General features: G+C 44.9%; 1 protein-coding gene across 1 annotated transcript; it reads left to right on the top strand.

The window, feature by feature from the left end:
* The first annotated feature begins 262 nt into the window (after positions 1-262).
* faap100 (FA core complex associated protein 100) lies at positions 263-8782 on the top strand. The gene is made up of 9 exons (XM_063221091.1): positions 263-471; positions 791-906; positions 1149-2065; positions 4557-4737; positions 5009-5805; positions 6265-6443; positions 6681-6797; positions 7349-7435; positions 8615-8782. The coding sequence occupies exons 1-9, from the start codon at positions 319-321 to the stop codon at positions 8744-8746; spliced, it is 2679 nt and encodes an 892-aa protein (XP_063077161.1). The 5' UTR covers positions 263-318; the 3' UTR covers positions 8747-8782.
* The last annotated feature ends 1319 nt before the right edge of the window (positions 8783-10101 follow it).

The following is a 10101-nucleotide window of genomic DNA, read 5'->3' as shown; positions in this document are numbered from 1 at the left end:
AGGAAAGAAAGAAAGAGAAAGGTCACGAAATTGCCTTGCCTTGGTCATGCCCTCAAGGAATAATACGATTTGAGTTCTGTGAAGGAAGAAAGTCGTGTGTTAACGTACCAAACCACTAGGTGGCAATCTAGTACTGCGACTAGTTCATTACACAACCGAAGAAGAGAAACCAGCACCCTCATTGGTGTTTCACGTTTTGGAACATTTTCTTCAAACTTCTCTGTTTTATGATGACTATTTGGAGAATAAATCACTCTTTCTAGTATTTCCATATGACTTCAATTAGGCCTAATATCCGTCTGGCCTGTGTTTTCAGCGATGGAGGGTATGAGGTGCTCTGTCGAATCATGGGCAGCATTCGGTCTGTTGAAGACATCTGATGTGAAGTTAATTTTGGCTGAGACAGAAGTTGTTTTTAGCACAGGTCGAGATGAAGTGCTCATCTTCAGTGGCACAGAAAAGAGAGTCCAGGTAGGCCTAAGACCTAAACATTAACTTCAAAGTTATTGGAATATCCTACGAGCCAACTGTCGTCGAGGCATGATAAACTACCCTTCTGTTTATGAATTTAATTATGCATACAAGGCCTAAGTGATAACGTGTTATGAAGGTAGGAAGTAACAACGTGTAGGCATGTTATGAAATCATAATAACATACACGTTGTTAGGCCTACTTGTTACCTTGTTGTATGATGTCCTATGTTATCTTATGTTACCTTGTTATATTCTGTCATGTGAATTCCTCTGCACAGAAAATATTTCATCTGATGTGGAGTGGGTTGTCTTCCAGGATGTTCTTCAGTTTGACTCACCTGTGTCTCACCTGACGCTATGTAAGCGACGCCTTATTTATGCACTCTGTGAGAACGATGGAGTTTACTGTGTCAGTTTCCCACAACAATCCAGGTAGGTCTTCGCTGCCCCCTGCCCCCAGGCATCATACTCTACAAGCATGTTCAGAAATCTCCTAGTGTTTTAATAATAATAATGATACTACTACTACTACTACTACTACTACTACTACTACTACTACTACTAATAATAATCATAATGATGATGATGATGATAATGTTCTTGAATGTTTTGATTGTGGTCTTTATTTCAATCAGATGCAAGACAGTTGTTACTGTGTGTTTTCTTCTCTGTAGGTCTGTTACAGAGGACGAAGATCCTATAGTGCATAGAGTAACAGAGGAATCCATCCTACTCAGAGACAAAACTGTGGTGTCTTTCTATATCATCGATGACATCCTTATCACTGTATCTCAGGACACGGCCCAATGGAGGCTGTGTCTCTACAGAACTACAGATGGCAAACATGTCTCCCTCAGGAAACTTGCAGAGCATCGCATCTCATCCATTTACACTGACGTACCACAACGTAACAGCAAGTCTGTGGAACACAAGGATGCTGGATCCTCAGTCCGACACCCAGTGTTGACGTGTGTCTACCCCAGTGGAGGCGCTTCGTTTGCGGGGGACACGAGCAGGTCTCCTGACTACCTCCTGGATCCCGTGCTGTTCAGCCTCTTGTTCAGTGTGGACGCTGCCCTCCTCAACTCACCCGTGGTCCTGTGCGGGTTACCAGACGGACGTGTGTGCTACCTGCCCCTGTTGCTACCGGTCACAACAGCAGCATCCTCGCCTGAGGAGCAGAGGACAGCCCTGAGAGTCCTGCACAGCCTCGAGCAGCCAATTGCCTTCATCGGAACTGCAGTCGCCACGGAAACCGGAGGGGGCGTCCCAAGAAGCCTGGTGGTGATTGGTCAAACGGGGAGAGTGCTACAGCTGACGGCCAATGAGCATGAGGGGGAAGGAAAGATGACAGGCTTCAATGAGTTCAGGGTTCGGGGGCCGGTGGTATGTGCTTGCACGAATGGCAGCCACGTTTACTACAGCACTGGATCTGACCTGCTGGCTCTGAAAATGAGCGTATCATCACCATCATCATCATCATCATCATCCAATCAGACTGGACCGCCAGACTCCCTCACTCCTCTTCCAGTCAGTCTGAAGGTCAGCAGGGTCATCGCCATGACGCCCACCTCAGGTGACCCCACCACAGGTAGTCAAGCACTGTGTGCGTGTGCATGTTTGTACACTGTATCTCTGTGCACGTGCATAATATTTTGCATAATAATAAAATGTGTGTGTGTGTGTGTGTGTGTGTGTGTGTGTGTGTGTGTGTGTGTGGCTGTATGTCGTTGGTGACTGATTTGACTAATGACATGGTCATTGTCATGGATTGAATTTATGCCTTATTATGGATATGGCATGAAAACTGAGGTGTGTGTGTGTGTGTGTGTGTGTGTGTGTGTGTGTGTGTGTGTGTGTGTGTGTGTGTGTGTGTGTGTGTGTGTGTGTGTGTGTGTGTGTGTGTGTCTGTAAGGGAGAAGGAGTGGCGCCTATTTGCATAGCTCAGCTTTTTTACTGCCAATGAAATTCAGGGAAGAGATGAGGTAACTCGATAAGTTATGACTCAGGCTGCCTTGTTATTATGGAAAGGATGTGTTTGCAAAGTGGCAGACAAGTCAGGACTTCAGAGACTGTCTGACATACAGAACAGACTTAGACCACGACGATCAGATCAGGTTTACAAATGACTTTTGTGAAAGGAGAGAAATTGAGAAGCCTGGAAAACATGTTCCTCGCTTGGCGTCTTTAGTCTGTCTCTCCTGTCCACTCGGCCATTTTTAATGAAGACGCAGGAATGGAAAAACACAGGGGGTCACATTGTGTCTTATCAAAGGCGACCTTGAACATGTAGCCTATCCTCCTAGTCACATGCAGTAGTTCCCTGGGGAAAACTGTGAAAGTAACAGAGTGTAACAGGGTCAAAGACGTCTTTGTCATTCAGTGTTACGGACACCTTCCGCCGACTGTAACTGGGTGGGAGACGTGATGCCTTGTTTTTTCGTAACATTGATTAAAAACCTACAAAACTGTTATTTTTCCTGTATTGGTGAAAAATGTACCATTTGTGAATGAGCAGCATGGATTCTGGACATTAAGTACAAAAAATATGATATACTGCACCTTTAAACATAGTATTTTAGAATAACCCCAGGACTACAGAGCCTTGGGTTGACAGAATTTCAATAGCATGTACATTTCATACCTGTGCAACTGTCAAGTTTTGGAGGTCTGGAGCTGAGTCACCAGTGAATGTTGTGAGTGATGTGTAGTTAGACTGTTCTCTTGGTTGACGCAATAGCAACCAAAGGGCATTGATTCTTCCTTATAAATGCCAGCGTTGTTTTGGGTAGGGTGTGCACATCCAACATCACATGTTGTAGGTGCCAGACAATTCAGACAGCTGTTTTAATTTAATAAAGTTTATCTTTTGGAGCTTATTCCGCAGTGTGCAGACCTACCTTCTTGAACCATCCTTATAACTACCACACACAGAAACCAACTGAAAGACACACACCTACACATGCACAAATCTAATTATAGGTGTTATGCCTTAGATCGTAAACAAATGCATTCTTACACACACAGACACATACACACACACACCTCCTCATTGTAGTGTTTGTGTTGGTAAGGATTTCCTTTAAGAATGATCTCATTGTCTATAATGACAGCTTTGTGTTCTCTTGAGAAGCCCACAAGTCAGCACATTGGCGTCATAGGAGTAACAATGTTGTGTGTGTTAATCACATGTTGATTGCACACTTGTGACAGTTTCACTGCCTTGCTTCCCCGAAACTGGTTACGATCTGGTATTTGACTTGGGAGTAGGACCAAATTTTCATTCATGACGTACTATGGTGTTCAAGTATGGTAAGTGTATAATGATGGACTCTGAAGAAGGCGCAGGTGCGCCGAAACGTCAGTCACTTTGTGCACCAAAATAATAAAAAACCTCTAAAAAAAGGTTGCTCCAGTCATCCCTGGGTCTCTAGTCACTCTGAAGTAGCCCATCTTGTCTTGATACTGCTGTCCTTGACTGTGAGCACCACCAAGGCTGAAGCACAGACATCTCCTCTTTGATGTATAATGATCTCTTTTGACCAGGATCTTGTTGCACCCAATTGTTTTTGTTTTGTATTTGCTGTGACGTTAGATGTTTGAGGAAGGTCCTTTGACTGGAAACAAAAGTCCTATGATTCAAGCGAAAGGGAGTTTTTCCTCACCCCTGATGCCACCAGGGGCCGCATCTGAGCGCCCAATCTCTGTGTGACTATCTATGACTTATGCTAGGCCCAGCCACTATGGACCTTGTAACGCATCTAAGAATCCTGGTCCTAACCTACGTTGACCTTATGACTCTACAATCTCTATCTATCTCTTCTTCCTCTACTTTCCTGTTATTTCTGCCTCTCCTCTCTACCTCTCCTTTTAAATCCATCTCTAACAATGATGTTTCTTCCCATTTGTTAAGCACTTTGAGTTACATGCCTTGTATGATACAGTGCTATACAAATACAATTATTATTATATTATTATTTGACTTGGAACAAAATAATCTCAGTCCAAAAAAGTCCTTATTGTCAATATAATAAAGTACACTTTGACATTGATCTGATTGCATTTTCTATGCTCGCCAACAGAGGATGGTGTGGAGCTGCTGGCGCTGACTCAGCATGGGAAGCTCCAGAAAATCCGGGTCCCTCAGCTCCAGCAGCAGCCGGGACAGGGGGGTGACAGAGGCAGCGCGCCCAGGATGCCTGCATCTGTGGCCGGCCAAAGGGTGAAGGACCTCCTGGCGGGGATCGGGAATGTCTGGGAGAGGTGAGTGTACACTTTGAATTGGAGACAGGCCTTGAGACACTATGCAACCTGGATTCAGAAGCATTTGCAATGTGGAATATTCATTTGGCATATGTGGCACTGGCTCCTGAATCCAGGTTGCCCATCACTGCTTTGTCAGCATGGACCAACAAATGTGTCCAGTGCACTTGGTGTGTCTCTGTGTCAGGCATGTACAGTAGAGTAGACCAATACCAATTACGCTTCCATTTTCTATAATCAAGTGTGAAAGCATGTGTCTTGCCTCCCATAGGGCATCTGCGTTGAAAAACTCTGTTGAACAGAGGAACAGCAGCCTGAAGCTTCTCAACCAAGTTCTCAACATCTCCATCGCAATGCTCTCCAATCAGAAAACAGAAGACCAGTCATGTGACGGTCAGCAGCCAATCAGGTGCCGTGGAGTGACCAGTTGGACCCGTGTGTTGCAGGAGGAATCCTTGATGCTAACATGCACATTAGAGAACAACAGTGGCTTTGTTCTAGAACGCGGTTGGTTCCTGTGCATTCACGTCCACCCAGCGTCCAGTTCCCCGGCTGCTGAAACCAAGAACCCTTCGAGAACGTACACCTTCCCACTCCAGAAGCTGGAGACAGGACGCGAGGCCTCCCAGACCTTGCCTCTCGGAACCACCAAATCTCTCTCCCTCCCTCTGACCGTGTACTGCTCCCTCATGTTCTCCACGTGTTCTATCGGTTCTCCAGAAGAACCGCAATTCAAAGGACTGGAGAACACTGGTCTTGTTCAACAACGGCCTTCAACGCTCACGGCCCTCACCCCCTCTAAAGACTGTGTGTGCCTACCCCTGAACACGCTAACTGTAGACGCGCTGGACGCATTCCAACTAGATACCGCCGCGTCAGTCACCAGCACGGTCTCCAGGCAGCAGTTGTCGACGACGGCAACAATGTCACCTGACCCCATCCACGCCCTCCTCGTCTCCCGGGGGATGGAGGTCGACGGTGACCTCTCCAAGGTCAGAGACCAGAGGTCACAGCCATATGCAGCGGTGGTGAAGATCTCCGCAGAGTGCCTGAGAGCCAGACTTAAAGGTAGTGTATGTCTAGAGTACATACTACATAAACAATTAAAAAGTATGTAATTTTTTAAGTAGTTTATTTCCTGAATTTATGCTGCCCATTCACAAATATCGTCTTTTAAATATGTATTCACCACCCTCAATTTTTAAGTGTTAATTATGATGACTTGGAAATGTACACTTTTAGTTGCAAAACTTGTTTGGTTTCCCTAGTGAAAATTAGTATTATTGTTTTAAATATAGTTTTTAATATTAGTAAATAATAAATATTTATTAGTAAATGTTCATGATATCAAATTTGGAAGAAGGCAACAGAGTTTCAATTAGCAGCATAGTTGCAATACCTACTCTAGCCACCATCCTACACAGTGCACCGTTTAAGCCTTTTTAGAGTTTTATGAGTGCAGTAGCTCTCATAGAAAATGCTACCAGTATCAAAGATGTCATACCATTCCATTCTCTACCTTTAAAGATATAGGCTCCAGCGCGGCTCCAGAGACAAGGGGGCAAGAGCCGTGTCTGGCTGCCCTCAGGTGGCTCCTCAGTGGGGACGGCGTCAGGACAGAGAGGGGGCTGCTGGAGCCTCTGCAGACACCCATGGTCATGGGGCATGGACCCACGGGTTGCTCAGCTAAGATAAGCGTTAAAGAGGTGAGTCAAAATCAGATGAGATACTGTAACTGTGTGTGTGTGTGTGTGTGTGTTTGCGCGTGCATGTGCGCGAGTTTATTATGTTTGTAACTCTTGCTCTGGGTGTGTGGTATATCTATAGGGGCAGGGTGAGTGATGTGTATGTGTCTGGTGCGATGTGTGTGTGTGTGTGTTGTGTGTCTGTTTAGGATGTTTAACTCTTCCTCTGGGTGTGTGTGTCTGTGTGTATATCTATAGGTGACAATGAGTGACGTGTATGTGTCTGGTCCGCTGAGTGTGCTGGAGGTCCACATAGAGAGCTTCTCCTTGGAGATGGTGTGTGGGCTGCATCACGCCGTGCTCCAACGCATACAGGTATTTACTAAACATACATCACACATCACAAACAAAACTAGCCCTACTTGGCATCTGCACTATACATGGGTTCTAAATTTTGTTAATAACCTGACTGCGCGAACCTAGCTGCGCACAACTCAACCTTGATTGTTGGAAACCGCTGATGGTCAAAAAATTAGCTCACGTGGTTGGCTGCCAGTGTCTTGCCCCTCCTCATAACATCGTGTTGATGAACACTGAGAACCCATGTATATGTTCCTGTATATTTCCTGTATATTGTTGTAGGCTATGATTATGTCCTCAATTGTAAGTCGCTTTGGTTAAATGCGTCTTCCAAATGTAATGTAATGCAATGCATTACTCTTAGCTTATATTTTTATTGCAGTCCCTGGAGCAATGTGGGTTAAGGTGCCATGCTCGAAGGGCACCTACACCATGGATAAAGCCAGGTGTGGGTGTCGAGGTGTGAACTTGATTGTATGGAATTATGCATGTCACTTAAATTGTTTGAAAGTGTTTCCATTTTTTTTTTATGTGATGCAATGCACTGACGTCTCTCATGCCCATAGAGCCTTGTGAATGGCTGCAGAAGGAGCCAGGAGCCCCATGTGCGGCTGAGAGAGGAGAGTCTGAGGCAGGCCGTCCAGCGTGCAGAGGTAACACACGAGTATCAATCACTGTGGTGGCAGTAGTGACTCACGAAGTAGTATCAGTAATGGTGGCAGTAGCAGAAATGGGCGATGTGTGTAGACCGTATTAGACTCTACTTTAACACCAGCCAACTGGCCAGATGCTGATAAAAAAACAACTGTTTTGCTGGTAGAAAAGACCAACTTAATAGCCACTTCAGCCAATAAGTGAGGGTGTGTTTGGCTAGTAAGATAAACATCTTGGTTGGTGATAGGAAAAAGTTAACTTAGAGCCCAGGACCCAGTTTCTGGAAAGCATCGTTTTTAACCAGTTAGCAACTTAGTAGGTTGCCAATGGGAAATTACGTTGCAACCAAGTTAGCAACGACGCTTTTGAGAAACGCACTCTGAGACGGTATGTACAGTAATAGCAGTAGCACCAATGGCAGTAACTCCATAGGCTTCCCACAGGAAAAAAAATCATGACAAAATCACAGTATTGTCATAATTCCGAGCCATAAATCAAGTCTGCCAACTGTAGAGAGGAGTATTATAACAAGAGATGAATTTTTCAATACTGCAATTATGCAAACGTTTTCCCTCCTTTGACTAATCATGGGCCCCCTGGCTGGTGCTATATCCAGAGATATTATAGACAGAGATACGTCATTCTAGTTCTTTTCCGGTATCCACTTTATGTCGGGTGAACGCCCCTTTAGGAGACCTTCGGTTAGGAGACCTTTGAAGTCCTGAGCTTGAGAATAAATGGAGTCCCCTTTGGGCTGTAGATGGCGGTAGCACACTTCTTGTACAAACACCTCAAAAATAGAAGAGGAAGGAGGGGACAACGCCCCCTTAGGAGACCCAGCTTGAGCACACTCTTTTGCATTGGGTGGGCGGGTTTTGAATCCTCTTTATTAATCCAACCTCTTTGGCAGTAACTATGCCAGCATTGAAACTGAGAAATATGCCTTCAAAGCCTTGGTATTAGATTGGGTATTGCAGTCACCGCAAATTTGACAGCAATATCTCTGTACATTGGGGCACATTTGGCTTTGTCACAAGATATACGTTTGTAGATGGTGTAATGAAGACAGGCTAAACTCAATTTTGACAAAATATGTTGTTACTGTACTTTGCCTTTGTAGGGCAGATCTAGCCTGTGTATTAATCCAGCCCTGCTCTCCTCTCTGCCCCCCCTGTCAGGCTCTCCATAAGGCTCTGCAGGAGGCCCTGGCCCCCACTGCCCTGGGCATCAGCAGCACCAGCCACAACACCACCCACAAGCTACTCTCCATCTATCAACAGCTGCGAGACAACCCACTACTCGTCCTCTGAGCCACACACACACACACACACACACACACACACACACACACACACACACACACACACACACACACACCCACATTCACCTACACACACACACACCCACATTCACACACACACACACACACACACATTCACCTACACACACACACACACAAACACACACACACACACACACACACACACACACACCCACATTCACCTACACACACACAATATATGCACGCATGCACAAACACAATATATATGCACATATGCACACACACACAAAATATATGCACACGCACACACACACACACAAAATATATGCACACACACACACACACACACACACACACACACACACACACACACACACACACACACACACACACACACACACACACACACACACACACACACACACACAGTATGAGATACCCCACTGCTCATCCTCTGAGCTACACACACAGGATGGTGGACTCACTCTATGGAGGAACTGGTAAGAGGAAGAGGAAAAGTCATGGAAAAGTGCATTTATTGGTATCGGGGAGCACTTGGGGAGAAGTGTGTATGTTTGTGTCTGTGTGAGGACATTGACCTGCATTCAAGCTGCTTCCTTTCCCAGGATGCACTGTGCTTCTTGGAAAATAGAATTGTATTTATTTGTGAAGTCATGAACGGTGCTGTTCCTGTATCTGTAGTGCCCATGGCACCTGGGCGCATGTTTGTTGTTAGTTTTGTAATGTATGTACGTAATACTACAGCTGGAATAAATACGCTGTTGTGAAATTTCATTGAAGTCATCAAATGGTTCTTTAGTACCAGGTGTTTTTAGTGATGGGTTCTTTGGAGGCCATGGTAACCGTTAACATGAGATGCTCACTGTCACCCTCTGCTGCTCTTAGTCTGTAACAGCTAAAAACCTGCACACATGTGGCCAAAGTACATTTATGGTGTAAGTACACTAGCACATGATATTACACAGAGGTTACACCAGTTATTCCATTGTACCTAATGAGTTGACTAGATGATTTTGCTGAAAAAATAACTAAAGAACTAAAAAAGAAAGCCCCCAAATTTGGTTCAACCTGTGCAGCATCGAGTACATCGCTCACTAGTAACTGTAGACTTTGTGACTCACACAACATACTACAGAGGAATTGTCCATGAAAGAAATTGTATTTAAAAGCTTAGACCCTCATCTTACATCAGGACATGTTCATTTACCTCTAACATACGTACTAACATTTTAAATGGAAAGAAAATCTCATATTTCATCAGGCTAACTGCGTCATGCAGCTGCCTGCGCTCAATGTTGTGCCACACAGAATTCAGCATTAATGGGTTAAAATAATTAAATGAACATACCGGTAGATTGCCTA

This window comes from Engraulis encrasicolus, chromosome 17 (assembly GCF_034702125.1).
Source record: "Engraulis encrasicolus isolate BLACKSEA-1 chromosome 17, IST_EnEncr_1.0, whole genome shotgun sequence".
Classification (NCBI taxonomy): Eukaryota; Metazoa; Chordata; class Actinopteri; order Clupeiformes; family Engraulidae; genus Engraulis; species Engraulis encrasicolus.
The sequence above is the reverse complement of the archived record's forward strand: the minus strand, read 5'-3'. Positions and strand labels throughout refer to the sequence as shown.

What these genes read in the sequence shown, in the direction of transcription:
- faap100 (XM_063221091.1), top strand. Translation starts at nt 319, where the DNA reads ATGGAGGGTATGAGGTGCTCTGTCGAATCATGGGCAGCATTCGGTCTG. An exon ending in CCGTGCTCCAACGCATACAG is followed by an intron (nt 6,798 to 7,348) that starts GTATTTACTAAA and finishes TCATGCCCATAG; the next exon opens with AGCCTTGTGAATGGCTGCAG. An exon ending in AGGCCGTCCAGCGTGCAGAG is followed by an intron (nt 7,436 to 8,614) that starts GTAACACACGAG and finishes CCCCCCTGTCAG; the next exon opens with GCTCTCCATAAGGCTCTGCA.